Here is a 16,066-nt window from a genome sequence, read left to right on the forward strand (position 1 = left end):
GAAGGCCAGTCGGGCTGAAGGCATTTTATGCTGTGTGTAGTGGGTAGCTGATTCCCTTTCTCAGGCCATTTGGAATAACTGGCTTTAGGAATGTTCACATTTCTCTGCTTTAGGCTGTGGTTAAAGAAGTGAAGATTAAGATTTGCCTCTGTCCTTGGGTTGTGGGAAATAAATGACTTCCTTCATCAGACAAAGAAGACAACCTGTGGGAAAGTCCCTTGTTAGACTGAAGCTTAAGGGCCACATCTCTGCTAGGCAAGCTGTGGGTGGATTTGCCTTAAAGCATTCATGCCTATTTTTGGTCATTTTGCACACTGTCAAAACAAACAAAAAAAAAACTAAATCACTTTGTTCTATGCAGAGAAAAAAAGGAAAGTGGACCAGAGCTGCTGTCTCTTGCCTTCTAACTGAATCACTGTCAGAAGCTTACCAATTTAAAGACATCTTCAGTTAATTTTCATGCAGATGTGGGTGTGCACTATGCTGAGCAATAGTTGGCTGTGCCTTCTACCTCTCACAGGATTCTCTCAAACATGCCTTTCTTCTGTGTTTATTGGTTGCTTTCCAGGTTTAACCTCAGATGGGAGCGTAAGGGGCTTGCCAACTGCTGCAGCAGACTGCCTACTGTAGTACCCAACCTCTCTGATGATTGATCTGGAAACTGCATGTGTAGAGTTTTACATAAGCAAGAGTCTTACACAAAAGCTTCTTTAAAGTTGCTGGCCAAAAAAAAGTCAGGAAAGTAAGCACAACTTAAATATCCTGAACACTTCTGTAATAGCTAGCTCTGCATAATATGCAGTGACTAGCAATTTTTTCCACTTCTAATCATTATTTTTTTATGCAATTAACATCTAAAACATTAATGAAAGTGATGGAAACAACAAGAAACAGCTCAGCGATCTGAAGATGCCCCTTAGACCCTGTTCTTTAGAGGCCCTGCAGGGCCTTTGGAGGGGGGTGTAATAACACCTGCAGCTACGCAGCTCCTGAGGTATTTTTATCCCCCCCGGAATTCCACTTCTGTTCTCCGCCTAGACCTCCCGTCTAAGCTCATGGGAATTCACTCAGTGATGATCCTTGACATAGATTTAAACACCTACCTCATCGTTTTTCATTCACTCTTGCTGACATAGCTCATTGATATATGAAGCCACACACTTCCAGCTTTGAGAATTACTAGCTGCATTAACAAACTGATGTTTTTTTTGTCAGGTTGATGTTAGTCATGAGCAGCTGCTCTTTCAAAAACTAGTGAAACTGAATTTTTAACCTTTACCACATCTCCCAATGGATGAGAGCTGTGTGCTCTTCACACTGGTGTTTTGAACCAGATCCAAACAAACAAGAGCAGATGACTTGGAAAATATGCTGACATTTGGAACAGAAATGACAGCAACATAAATGACTTTGGTGCTGTGGTACTGGTTGATAGCACCGTTCTATCAAAACATACTTTATGCAAATGGCTGAGAGGATTCATAGTAGAGGTATTTGTGATGACTGTCTACCTGAGTTAATGTTCAGTCACAGGTTTTTTTTCATGTGAATAAAGTTAATTAATTAATCTGCTACAGAGTTTAGCCTTAACCTAGGCACAGTTGGGCCACCTTTACTTAAATATCCCTCTAATTTTACAGCAGGTCTTTACATTTAGTAAAGTCTTCTTTTTCACTGTTTTCACACAAGTGCATGTTGATATAGACATTAAACCTTTCATCTCACCCATCATGCACACCAAATGAAGTAGGGATTTCATGCATAATCAGACAGCAGGAGTACTCCCCAAGCAATATTAGAAAAAATGTAACTACGGTAACAGTGAATAATGTTTATGCCTGAAGACAAAGATGAGTTCATCTGTCGCCGAAGTGTCAGATGATCTCGATTGCAAATTGCCCATTACTAATGGTTCATAGTGTTAATATGTTTCAAATTTCTTCTTAATTGCTGGCTGCAGGTACCAAGACCATGATACTCCCATCAATATTTATTTTATAATAATTTTAACAACTAGAGAACCCCTTTCGTGCTTGTTGTGTGGGCTGTGATGAAAGCTAACCTTTTCTTATTGCTCATGGATATTTTGCGCTGTTCGGCAAGTAAGGCCAGATCAGATTTTTCCTACCATGCTCCTTGTCTACTCCCACTTTTGGTCTTTCCGTGGAGCGAAGGTTTGCCAAAACAGCTGCCAGGTAATTTCCAAGTTAGAATGGAGGGGCGGGCTCTTGAAAGGCAAGGTTAACCTCTGAATTTCTCCTCTCTTTGCACCCTTTGATGATTTTTGTCAACATCAGACAGCAGTGTCTTGTTTGCTCTGCAGCACAGAACATCTGGAGGGGAGCACAGCTCTCTTTCATGCTTCAGCCCTATTATGTTTATATTAATGGCATAAACAGCTGTGGAAGAATATTTTGTTCTCACAGCCCATCACTTCAGTAGACCTAATATAGGCCTTGGCAAAGCTAACAGAACTGTACTGTTAGTACTGTTGTGGGGGGAAAAAAAGAATAGGAACGGGACTTTGATGTGCAGATGGTGTCCAACAAAGACAGGTTTTATTGTGATGTTCTGAGCTCAAAGTGTATCTTGGGTCTCTGAACAAGGACTGTTCAAAACTCACAGTATGAGATGCTTAACATGTTGCAACTGTCTTTCATTCCAGAAACTTCACAATGGTTCCCTGCAAAGCCCAGTTAATTATGAGATTGCCAAAGAGCATGACCTTGGGAACTGGTGGAAAGTGGCTTTACTGACATGAAACTATTCCCTAAGGCCCGGACACCTGGAGGTCATTCCCTTCCTGGCAAAAGCCTATTCTGCTCACAAATTCAAGACTCTGTTATTGTCAAGATGCAGATGTTTACTTTCTGCACCTCACTGAGAAGCTGTGGATGTGTTGCAGCTCTAAAGATTAAATTTCAGTTGTAGAAATGGTTGCATGAAGTGCCTTTCCTACACGGTACAATGTAGTGTACCACAGTGTTGTGGAGAAAAGTGTACTGGGCAAGCTGACAGACTGATCTAGCTTTGGCCTGTGATTATGTGGGACATTGTAAGTGTGGCCAAGTCAACAGGTGGTGTCAGATTAGTTGGTCCTGAGGTGAGAATGAGCAAGAGAGGAAGCGAGGAGGGCAACTCTACTGCATTCAGCGTAGGGAAGCCAGTGCTTAATTTCAGAGCCATCAAACAGGTGTAGGCACTTCCTTTCTAAAGCTTAGCTAGAAAGCAAACCTTTAAATCAACTAATTATAATCTATGTTTAAAAAAGACATCTTATAAGTCATGTTAGCACCTTGGTTCTTGGCTTAGTAATGCCAATGCTTTCCTCTAAATTAAAATATCTTAAAAACCTTTCACTGGATTTCTGGGGGATTTTGTACAGGCATTTGTACAGGCATTCACCCACACACAAATTAGAAAACACACAGATACATAAATCAACAATCTTTTTCTAGTGTGAGTAAGAGAGAGAAACAGAGAGTGTTAAAATGCCTGTGTCTTTGTCACAAATCGATGAGGCTGGGAAGCCACAATAATGCCCCTCATCTTGACGACAACCAAACGCCCATCCCAGCAAGAGAAGGAGGGCCAAAGAGTGAGAGTCCCAGAGGACCAGAGGCAACAGTCAGTCGACCCCACTAGAGGCCAGCCACCCTGATATTTGTCTAGAACAGTGTCCCAGGCACCCAAAAACCACCCAAACCCCAGCATTGCCATGCAGGGCCAGCACCTGCCACCACAAGCACCCCAGGCCCCACATCCCAAGACCGTTAGACAACACCTGCTTCAGTCCTCCACTGCCACTAACCGAGGTAGACACACATACACTCCAAAACCACAACCTCAGCTCTCCAGTCCCTAGAAGGCCACCAGACACCTGTAGTCCCAGAGACCACCCTTATCCATCTGCAAGGCAAACAGGGAAAAGAGACTACAGTCATCCACTAAGTAATGGAATTGATAAGTGGGGACCAGTGAGGGACAAATTCATCCAGTTGGTATTTTGAAGAGGCAGACATTCTCTAAAAACTAATGTGATCAAGAAGTACATTTCTATATTGACTGATACATAAGCTGTTTTTTGATTTCCAGTTCATGAGAATAGTTTTCTTGGCGATGGATAAGGAAGTAAGGAGTATATGTGATGCATTTGCTTCCATATGTCACCTAAGATGCACAGCTTGGGTGAGGTTGGGATACTGCAACTAAACCGTGCGGATAGCTCTTCGCATATCCTCTGCCAGAATCTCTGGACAGACCTGCAGGACCATAGAGTACATATAGTTCTCAGCAGAGTTGTCTTTGCAATAGGTGCATATTAGTATGTAAGGCCCATTTGGAACAGCCTTTGTCCTGTATGGTGTGTTCTGTAGAGAATTTTGTATTGTATAAGTTCTAAGTTGGGGCTTTTAGTCATTTTGAAGGTGTTTAAGCCTATTTGTGTCCAGAAGTTTTGATGTAGACCAATGGAAAGATCTCGTTCCCACTTCACAGTTAGGATGGAAAGTAATTCGTCAGTTTTAAACAATATCTTACACATTTTTGATAACCATTTGGGGTACAGATATTTAAAATTTTGTTACTCAAGTTGGCGTTTGTAGATTCAGTTGACTGGGATTGAATAGTTCCTGTATGATGGACTTCAGTTTCAGACATCCAAGGAATTCGCCATTGCTAATTCTGGACCATAGCGATACACAGATCCTGTCACAAACAAGGATGCAGTGGACTCAAGAGCAGACTCAATTGCTCGAACTATGTACAATTTATTGAAAGGAAAAGGAACAAGACTGGGTCTAACAGAAATCATTCGCAGGAACTGAGGGAGGCCCGAGGGCGGAGAAACGGACGTAGAACACAGGGAGAACACGGGCGGGAACTTCTGCAAACACAGGAGAAGGGTTTTACTGAATGGGAAACAATTAGAGGGCAGAGGTGAGTGGTACTAGTGGAGAGTCTTGGGCTTACTTGAAAACACCGGCTATTAGGCGGGGAAGGGGTTGCCGTGGGAGCGTTCCAGGGATGGTTGAGAGTGTGGGGAGGCTGGTCCAGGTTCCAAGGTGTCCAGGGAGGTTGAAGTACGGGCTGGAGGGCAGGCTGAGGAGAAGATGAGTGTGTGGTCCTCGGGTTCTGGGCAGATGGGAGAACAGGACGGAAACAGAACCAGCACTGCTGGTGAGTACGACGGGTGATGAATCTGGAGAATACAGGAGACGGAGGACACATTAACCCACGATCCAGGCACACAGAGTCTGAGCATAGAGGAGGCCAGGTTTACCACGGGTGGTAGCAGGACGAACTGGCGAGGAGTAGCAGGCAGTGCTGGCTTAAAAACCCTCTAGATGGAGCCCCGGAAATTGGAAGCAGGTGATGAGCTGGCCAACTCCACCCTAGGGGACGGACAACAGGAACCTGGACCATACCCGACCAGACACTCCCACAGCATATGACAGATCCATATTTTGAATACATAAATTAAGTTTTATAAACTTTGCCTTCTAGATCTGTAATAGTGTTGCTAACAGTGAAGTTTATTTTTCTGCTAATTAATTTGGCTACGCCTCAATGCCCGACCAGAGAGGAGAGGACATTGGACCACTGCTACAGCACGATCAGCGGGGCCTATCGCGCGGTGCCGCGCGCTTCACTCGGACTTTCTGATCACGTCATGATCCACCTAATCCCCGCGTACAGACAGAGGCTGAAGCTCTCCAAACCTGTCGTGAGGACCAAAAAACTGTGGAGCAACGAGGCTGTGGAGGAGCTTCGCACGTGTTTGGAGACCACAGACTGGGACACAATGAAGGCTGCTTCTAACAGCTTGGACGAGTTTACGGACACTGTCACCTCCTATATCCACTTCTGTGAGGACAGCATTGTGCCATCACGCACCAGGGTGAGTTATAACAATGACAAACCCTGGTTTACTCCTAAACTCAAAAAGCTGTGGCTGGAAAAGAGTAAGGCGTTCAGAAGCGGAGACAGGGACTGCTACAGAGAGGCCAAGTACAGGTTCACTAAGGAAGTGGACATTGCCAAACATCAGCACTCTGAGAAGATGCAGCAGCAGATCTCAGAGAATGACTCGGCCTCTGTGTGGAAAGGTTTTAGGAATATTACAAACTACAAGCCTAAAACCCCCCACTCCACTGATGACTTGCTCTTAGCCAACACCCTCAACGACTTCTACTGCCGTTTTGACGAGCCATCAGGCAGCCTTCACACCTCCAACGACCCCAACAATAGAGGCACTTTGGACACTCATTCCCCCACCTCTCCCCCCTCCATAGAGCCATCACCACCTTCAAACTGTTCACCTGCAACACCCGCCCCCTCACCCCACACAAAAGAGGATTTCACACCACCTCCTCCGACCACAACTCTTCATATTCATGAAGCAGATGTGAGGAAGCAGTTTAGCAGTCTGAATGCTCGGAAAGCTCCCGGCCCAGACGGTGTGTCTCCTGCCACCCTCAGACACTGTGCAAACGAGCTGGCCCCAGTGTTTTCTGGCATCTTCAACTCCTCACTGCAGGCATGTCATGTGCCTGCCTGCTTCAAGTCCTCTACCATAATCCCTGTCCCCAAGAAACCTAGGATCACTGGACTAAATGACTACAGACCCGTGGCTCTGACATCTGTGGTCATGAAGTCATTTGAGCGCCTAGTTCTCTCCCATCTCAAGACCCTCACGGCCCCCCTCCTGGACCCCCTGCAGTTTGCATATAGAGCCAACAGGTCTGTAGACGACGCCATCAACATGGCCCTACACTTCATCCTGCAGCATCTGGACTCCCCAGGAACCTACGCCAGGATCCTGTTTGTGGACTTCAGCTCTGCCTTCAACACCATCCTTCCAGACCATCTCCGAGGCAAGCTTTCCCAGATGAATGTGCCTGATCCCATCTGCCGGTGGATCACTGACTTCCTGACGGACAGGAAGCAGCACGTGAGGCTGGGGAAGAATGTCTCGGACTCCCGGACCATCAGCACCGGCTCCCCTCAGGGCTGTGTTCTTTCTCCTCTGCTCTTCTCCCTGTACACCAACTGCTGCACCTCCACCCACCAGTCTGTCAAGCTAATCAAGTTCGCAGATGACACCACCGTCATTGGGCTCATCTCTGACGGGGATGAGTCTGCCTACAGGAGGGAGGTTGAACGTCTGGTGTCTTGGTGCAGCCACAACAACCTGGTGCTGAATGCCCAGAAGACAGTGGAGATTATTGTGGACTTCAGGAAGCACACAGCCCCACTCCCCCCCATCATCCTGACTGACACCCCCATCACCTCTGTGGACTCATTCCGCTTCCTGGGTACCACCATCACCCAGGACCTGAAGTGGGAGCCCACCATCACCTCCGTCATCAAGAAAGCCCAGCAGAGGATGTACTTCCTGAGGCAGCTGAAGAAATTCAACCTGCCAACACAGACGATGATGCAATTCTACACTGCAATCATCGAGTCCATCCTCACCTCCTCCATCACCGTGTGGTACGCTGGAGCCACTATCAAGGACAAACAGAGACTGCAGCGTGTTGTGCGCTCTGCTGAGAAGGTGATTGGCTGCAGACTCCCATCTCTGCAGGACCTGTACACCTCCAGGACACTGCGGCGTGCAGCCCGGATCTCAGCTGACCCTTCTCACCCTGGACACAGTCTGTTTGACCTGCTCCCCTCAGGCAGGAGGCTCCGGTCCATTCGCACCAGAACCTCTCGCCACAAGAACAGTTTCTTCCCCTCTGCTGTTGGACACATGAACAATAACCACATGACTGTCCCCGCCACTAACACATGACCCTACGCTGTGTCACTGCATCATTTCATGTCTGGCACTGATCACCACCTGCACTCATGTATATATCTTTCTACGTAGCACTCATAATTCTTATTCTCATGTATATATGTTTGGCACTGATCACCACCTGCACTCATGTATATATCTTTCTACGTAGCACTCATAATTCTTATTCTCATGTATATATCTCATGTATATCTCATGCACATATCTTTCTTTCTACATAGCACTTTAATTCTTATTGTCTGCACTGAAGCACCGCAGCAATTTCCTAATGTTGTAAACCTCAACATCTGGCAATAAACCCATTCTGATTCTGATTCTGATTCTGATTCTGATTGTTTTGAGTTGTAACAGGCTGAGAACGTGTGAGGGAACTGTGGAGAAGTGAGTGTGTGTACAAGATGTTTTGAACATGTGAGTCTCCTGTAGAAAGACAATGTCTGCCTGTAAGCCATTTAATCGGTTAGTAATTTTAAGCCTCTTTTCCCTGGAACCGATTCCACATACATTCCATGAGACAAACCTCGGGGTGGTCATGTTTAAACTAACTAGTGGAGTGTTGAATGTTTGCTAAACACTCATCAATAAAATACTGCAAACTGTCCAAGTCTTCTTCGCCGTCCTCCAGAGTGTTGCAGTCGATTGAAATATGCCTGTAATTCTTATTTTTATTACCTTTAAAGCTGTCAAAGAGTAAATTGGCAGAGAAAGTTAGTGACAGAAATGTTTGCAGTTAGTGGCACATTATGTCCAGTGCTGCTGAGATTTTTGTTTCATCCTGCGCTATCACAGCATAGATTTCTTCACTTACCTTCCCTTAGATTAGCTCCTTTACTTCATTAAAGTTACCATATCCACTGCTCACCTTTGAGTTAATAATAGTGGAATGGCTGTTTTGAAAACTATCGGCTACATTGTAAGGTAAATACTGTGCAAGGATATCAATAGTTTTTATATTGCATATGTACTGAGGCTCAATCTGATATTTGTCCTGAGCTTTTGCTGTGTTTTAGAGTCATCTAGATGTTCAGGCAACTCAGATCTCTGATCTCTCCTAGTTCCCCAGTGGGAAGAAAAGCAGACTTCTTAAGTGACACAGCAGTGCTTTCAAAGGGGCTCTTTCTGTTATAAATAAACAGGCCAGGGCTGGCCAAGCTAGAGCTGCTCTTCCCCTCTGAGCTGCTACAGGTCTCAACACCTCGCCTGTCAGCTGTCGTCTGGGGGAACTGGCCCCTTTTTCCCCTCCTCCCTGTAGGACACTCTCAGAAATGTTACCGGAAACACATGCACTATTTTCAGACCATGCACTGCTGCAGTGTTTATGTTGTGACATGCAGCTCAGGTGGGCAAGGACTTGATGGTGTTTTTGTATTTGCCTTTTTAAGTATTCTACTACTGCTTGTGTTCTGCCCATGAGCATATAAATATTCATTGGCACATTTTTCTCACAATAAGCACACCAGGAGCTAAACCTCCAATCCAGTAAAGTCAGCTTTCTCGCTTACCGCACTGGCCTATTAAAACAGATTAGTTTAATTCCTGGCATAACTAATGGGCTGATAACTGTTAGGCAGTGTATGCATGCATTCCTTTATACCTGCACCATACCAATGCGGGGGGGGGGTTTGCTGAGCTTTTGTTCATTAATTTTGGAGTTACTCAGGACTGACCATTGAAAAAAGGAGTGGCTGTCATTCTAGGTGGTCTGTTAATGTAGCATCCTGCTGGGGTGATCATTGAAATTACTGTGTTTCTTTAGGTGTCAGTTAGGTTTTCACGCCTAGGATTATTTGGGGGGAATGTGGTCATGCTATATTATCCCAGCCACATTGGGAATGCAATATAGGTTTTGAAATCACTTACATCTACCTAAGAAAATTTGAGAAAATCAGTGTTTATGCAGTTTTTTGATGATTTGATATAAAGTCTTATGAGTATGTTTCTTCTAAACTCTCAACAATACAACATAAATAAAGAGTAAAAGTAGCAAGGCTCCAAGTCTTGTCGTTTTGCTGTCACTGAGGCTGACAAAAAGACCATTAGAGATAGGATTTCATTTAGCATTAGGCTGGGGTATCTTGTTTCACGGCTGCTTTGCAATCTCTGCTCCATGTCTGGTCATGGTGTCGCCAGGCTGACCTTTTAGCCCGAAATACAGTATGTTATCCAATTTGCGAGTGATATTGTTTTGAACCAATTCAGATTCACACAAAAAGAAAAACATTTTAACCCATGTTGAACATCTAACGATGTAGTGGAATCAGTTAGCATCAGTCACATTTAAAGCACTTGAGCAGACCAAAATAACAGGTATGAAAGGTGTAAAAGTAAGGAATATTTGTAAGCATGTATTCAGTGATGACTCCTCCATTTTAATTCCATGGGAACAACAAAGGAAAAGCTCATCACCTTTTCCAGTTGCCTACAGTGCAGATATCCTTTCTCATCCTGTTTAGCTGCACCATGTACACAAGTCTATACAGGCTGGATGCTTATTCTGACATGCCTCCCTAAACAGTGAGGGTCTGCCTTAACTGGTCTTGAGCAATAGTTATCTAGGTTTTCTGAAGGTTTTTCCTTTTTTTTCATTTTCATTTTTAGTCCAGTCTTTGTACCAATCCATTTTCAGATGATTTTTATTTAGCCACTTAATGCTAATCTATGACTCATTCAAGCTACCAGAATATAACTGAAGCAGAAGATGGTCAAGCAGACACTCCGAAAAAGTGTTCAGAAATGTGGACATATGCTATTCTGGGCCCCTTCCTTCTCACTGCTATTCATCTCTTCTGAAGAAATCTGGTGTGTTTGTTCCACCCACAGCATTAGTCACTGAACACTTTAAAAAGCCAATCTGTGAATAATGTCAAAGGGCTCCTTAAACTTCCTTCCTGTCCAGTCACATTAGATTAAACCATGTAGAAATACCAATGTATTGCTGAGTGCAGAAGGGCCACATTGTGCAAGTGCTTTATCCAGTAGGGGCTCAAGCAGAGGTTTACTGTCGGAACTGGTAGTTTGTCAAATCACAGACCACTCCTACGCAGGTTAAATGTAGAAATTTGTATCATACAAACATAAAAATCCTGCACTAGTAAAACAGATTTGTAGTCAAAGGTGTGCAAAGGAACAGTGCTCTTGGGCTTATCTCTTTTCCTCTTTTCCTTTCATCACTCTTTCACAACACTCAGCCAAGCATGTTGTAAAACCTCCCTCATATCTATGTTTTGAGATGAGTAGATTTAGCATCTTAATATTTTTTAACTGTAGCATGAGAATCATGTATTTTCTTTTATTTTCTCAGTAGCTTTTTTCATGTTGTTTTCTTTGTATGCACTAGGGCTGCCACAAACGATTATTTTGATAGTCGACTAGTCACCGATTATTTTTGCGATTAGTCGACTAATCAGATCCATTGGACGTAAAACGTACAGCTTATTGCACCAGCAGCATCTGCTCTTATATAACTAGCATTAGCTTACAGCTTTAAGTGTTTAAGGTATGTGCTAACTAAAAATAAAGAAAAGATGATAGTTTATTAAATTTTAATGAAATTTGCAGATTGTTTCGGTGAAGTTTAATAAACTCCTTGCTATCTAAAAAATAACAGGACACCGGAGTAAATTCTGGAGCATCTCACACTTCTGATAATCAGCTGTCTGCTTGACGTTTATTCAGCTGTGTAAAAACTATAACTTTAATCTCAGCCAAACCGATTTACTCAGGAACAAATAAAATACTAAAAAAGCCAAACAATAACATTTTTAAGTTATCTAAGTGACTCATATATCATGTTTAACCTGAGTAGCGAAAGATTTGCCGGGAGTCCGGTGTTCTCACGGCTCTAGTTAGCCTAGCCCCCGGCTAGCTATCGAGCTAGTGGGTAACAGACGTCTCCGAAAACGTCGGAGCGCTTTTGAAAATATGCGGTGTCTTGATAAACTGAGCAGATATTTGAGGTTTACACAGCTACATTCTCGCCTAAAAATATGTTAAACGTGTATTTTGTGACCCAGAAAGAATAATAAGAGTAACATTAAAACTAACTAGCTGACGCCATTGTTGGAAACTGAGCAGGGCCGCGCTATGAATTCTGGGACACAGCTTCTTCTTCGGGGTTTAACGGCAGCTGGCATCGTTGTACATGCAGTGCTGCCATCTTCTGTTTCAGTCCGTTATTACACTCTTAAATCCTGCTACTCATTCCTGCGTCTTTTGGGATCTTACAAAGCTTCAAACGACGCGTCGACTATTAAATCAGTCGTCGACGATTTTGATAGTCGACGTAATCGTGACTAGTCGACTAATCGTGGCAGCCCTAGTATGCACATACAACATATTTTTACCTGCTGTAGTAGACCTGATCTAGCGTAGGCCTGCTTGTTCACAACACCTATTCCTCAGATAACAATGGGTCAACTAAAGGGAGTTCAACGACTCAGCCTGCATTGGTGCCCGGTTGTGCTTGGTTGGCCCTTTTTCAACCTACCCTATCTAAAAGAAGTCAGTATGTGTCAAGCTTTCATCTACTTGAAGCTTTCTACGGTTTACATTCCATTCCTGCTTAGTACATGCTGCTACTTCAAGCCCAAGCAGATATTAGAGAGGGTAAAAGGAAGAGAAGGTGTGGTGGGTAAAGGGAGATGGAGGATCAAGTAGGCTGAGAATTCATCTTGTGAAGGTTTTCTGTTTGCATAAAAGGTCACAACTTGGCGTTTGGATCAAATTGATTGGAATGAGCAATGCTGCCTTTTTTCCAGCTTTCATTTCTCTGTTTTTGCATATCCCAAGCTCTCATGGGAACAAAGGCTGATAGGTTGTGTGAGCTCAAGAGGTGATTTAAATGCTAAACCTGTGCTGCTGCTATCAACAAACAGTGTCAGCTGCTATCAATAAACATTTTAATGAGAGAGCATCACTTGCGGGAGACTCGTGTCTGTCATGAGCAAATCCAATTTCTTTCTCTTTTTTTTACTGTAAAACACTGGCTGTGCCTTTAAGACATTTCCTACAGATTGTCCTGCAGCTGCATCAGTGGGTTTATTAACAGAGTGGGCGAACTGAATCCCTGAAGAAATCTTCTCACGCTTCCTCTGACAGGCTTTGGATATCACTGAGATGTAACCAGGACGGGAATGCTGACGTGTGGGTGTATGATAGTGTGTGTCTGTTCATGCAAGGCCGTATTTGACTGTGTTTGTTTGCACGTGGTACCAAATGCCAGTGTTTGTGAGTTTTTTACTTATCTGCATTAGAATCAGTTTGCAGTGCTGTTTTGCCTTCCACAGTTTCACGCTTGTTATAATTTGGCATGCAGGCAGCACAATACCACTAAGTGCCAATCAGTTTTCATCAAAGGGCAGCCGAGGAGGTTAATATGGGAACGTTAATGTGAAACTCATCAGCACAGAATGATGAAAATGCAAAAAAAAAATGCAAAAAACCAAAAATTGTGATGAAATGCTTGAATGATGAATAAAAGGGCTTGTAGTGCAAATATTAGCATTGGGGAGGCATTACTTGTTGAGAACCAGAGGTGATAGCAGGCCTCCAGCTGCAAGACTCAACGACAGCTGACAGTATTTCAGTCTTGAAAGGTTCTTGGCTCACTTTTTGTGTAGTGCGATCAATCGTTTTTCAAAAGGTTTTGCTTCTCACTCATTGCCGTCATCATCAGTTGTTCATGCTAAACAGCTGAAGGTCTTTATTGTCCCATGTCACCTGCCACTCATTATTCATGGATTCCATCATTTCCCTTTGCTACTACCATTTGGTTTTGTAAGGTCAATGCTGCATATTTTTAAGTAATTTATAAGTAAATATTATATGTGAAAGGTGTCCATGTGTGTTTTTGTGTGTATCTAGGCCACTTCCTGTGCGTTTATGTCGACGCCTACTTTTTTTTTTTTTTTAAAGCCTAACCTGATTACCATGTCTTATTGGAAATTGAAACAAATTAATAGAGCAATGTGTTTACACAGCAAGGTACTAGAGTCAGGAGAGCTTCTGAGGTGTTTGTCCTCTGGGTGGGGTGGGGTTTGAAGAATTACAGTCCGTCAAGAGCTTTATCTCCAGGGAGAGATAACTCTAACACCACAGACATGTCTCAACCTCAAGACTCAGACTAAAGGTCAGATTAGCTTTTGAACTAGAATGGAGTGAGAGGGCGCATTCACATGGAGTTCTCAGCTCTGCCTAAGATGAGGTCGGCTGACATTCTCAAACAAGTGTGGCTCAGCATGTTAGCTTTAGATCAGGTGTGAATATGCAGCCATCTGTAAGTTTGTTCAGGGGTTTTTTTGTTTTTTTTTCACCCAAAATGGCATCCAGCATGTCCAGATCATACACCATCCCAAGGGAGTGGGAAGCGGGAGATGATCACACCAATGGTTGGCTGGTCGGCATCACTGAAAAGAATTTGGTTAGTCAGCAGTTTGCTTTTGAAAATGGCCCGGGATTGTTGTTGTAAGGGTGTTCAGTCAGGGGAGAGAGGATTTAGGGGGGTTAGATCTAGTTATTTATTAGCTGGATCCATTCAAATGGGAAAACTACCATGACAGAGTTGGGTGGAAATAGGAACTGGCGTGCCATGCCTACTGGAAATGCCAGAGGTGGCATCCTGCCAGAGTCGTATCTAAACTTATAGCCAGCGTCTGGGCAGTCTGCATGCTGAGATGCTGAGAGCAGAGATAATAAACCCACACTGTGCTCCAGTCAGGCCGCCATAGTAAACTTTATCAAGATGATCAGGATATGGGAATGGCTGGAAAAGCTTTGTGTCTTCTCAGTGAGGTGTCTGATGTGTCTGTCACGTGTCCTGCAGGAGGACGTTATTCTGGCTACATGCTTATTTGATTTTCTATGTGTTGTCATGCAATAAAGAGAATATTGCAAAAGAATTTGCACTTCCTGAGGCTGGTAGTCTGTAGTTTAATAATTGAGGAAAAGGTCACGTGGAATTATTCTGATGTGGACTGGGTATTCAAATCTCCCTTGAGGTGAATGTACTAACACTTTATCAAGTTCCATATTTAATAAATCTTTAGATTATGAGCAATACAGCAGGAGAACAGGCACAGTGTGAAGCAATACATTTATCCTAACATACCTCACTAACATGGCAAATTGTGGTAAACAGGATAAAAAGCCACTTTTCCTTTTTGAGCTGACATTTTATGACTTTTTGATGTTTCAATTCAATTCCATTTTATTTATATAGCCAAATCACAACAATAGTTGCCTCAAGGCACCTTACATTGTAAGGTAAAGAGCCTACAATAAAAGCAAGCACTTTGGCAACAGTTGAAAGGAAAAACTCCCATTTAACAGGAACAAACCTCCGGCGTAATCAAGCTCAGGGAGATGTGGCCATCTGCTGCGACCGGGAGATGGCAAAGAAAAAGTACTCATGTGCATCATGGGAAGCCCTCAGCAGCTTAGACCTATCGCAGAATAACTAAGGAAGGATTCAGGGTCACCTGATCCAGCCCTTACCAAACACTTTATCAAAAAGAAAGGTTTTGGTTAGAGGTGCTGGAGGGCACATGATGGTTTATTGATTGACTATTTCCTGATTCCAGGGTACAGAGTCAGTTTTGAAGGACTAGTTGTGGTATGTGGCATATATTTTTAGCCTGGAGAACAGAGTGTAAAGGATACTTTAACAGATTAGTGTCATTCTGATCTGAACTTCAGCTGTTTTTTCTGGCTTTCGGAAATACGTTTTATTTGTGTGTGTGCCTGTGTACTTACGCAGGTATTCCTGTGCTTGTCATTGGATTTGGAGTCAGCTGTGAATTTCGTCGCATTAACATTTACATGAGGAAAAAACATAAACGCCATGTTTTGAATTTAAGCGAGTGGACTGAAAAAAATAGAACTTAGATGTCGTGAACTTTTATTTGCATGCTGAGATAATAAAAGATTAAAGTAAACAGATCACAATGCCCCATTTCCCATTCCAGCTTTTGTTTTCTCTGCACAATTCCAGAGCTCATGTATAGCACTGGGTGTAACCCTTTTCCCAAGAGACTTTAACCCTTATTAATCACTCTGTGTTTACTGCAGGTGACACAGGCCTCCAAGGTATGGGGAGAGGTTCCTCTGCCAGAAGATTTGGAGGCAGAAAAAACTGTCCAGGGATCTCAGAGTTTACTGGATGATGATGAGGACTTTGCAGCTGATGAAGCGTCAGGAGGTGGGTTTGGTAAAAGCTGAATAACCACAAAACAACAGCTGCTCTTAATTCACACCACTTATGCTTTC

General features: G+C 43.5%; 1 protein-coding gene across 15 annotated transcripts in view; it reads left to right on the forward strand.

Moving 5' to 3' along the window:
- hspg2 (heparan sulfate proteoglycan 2) overlaps positions 1–16,066 on the forward strand; it is a 100,158-nt gene that overhangs the window by 16,690 nt on the left and 67,402 nt on the right. For all 15 annotated transcript variants that reach the window (XM_085344322.1, XM_085344328.1, XM_085344324.1 and 12 more), the window contains exon 2: positions 15,869–15,998. In XM_085344322.1, the coding sequence (XP_085200448.1) occupies positions 15,869–15,998 (130 nt within the window). The remainder of the gene's footprint in view (positions 1–15,868; positions 15,999–16,066) is intronic.

This window comes from Diplotaxodon limnothrissa, linkage group LG20, assembly GCF_057381915.1.
Source record: "Diplotaxodon limnothrissa isolate DT_005_m linkage group LG20, D_limnothrissa_male_GT1.1, whole genome shotgun sequence".
NCBI lineage: Eukaryota > Metazoa > Chordata > Actinopteri > Cichliformes > Cichlidae > Diplotaxodon > Diplotaxodon limnothrissa.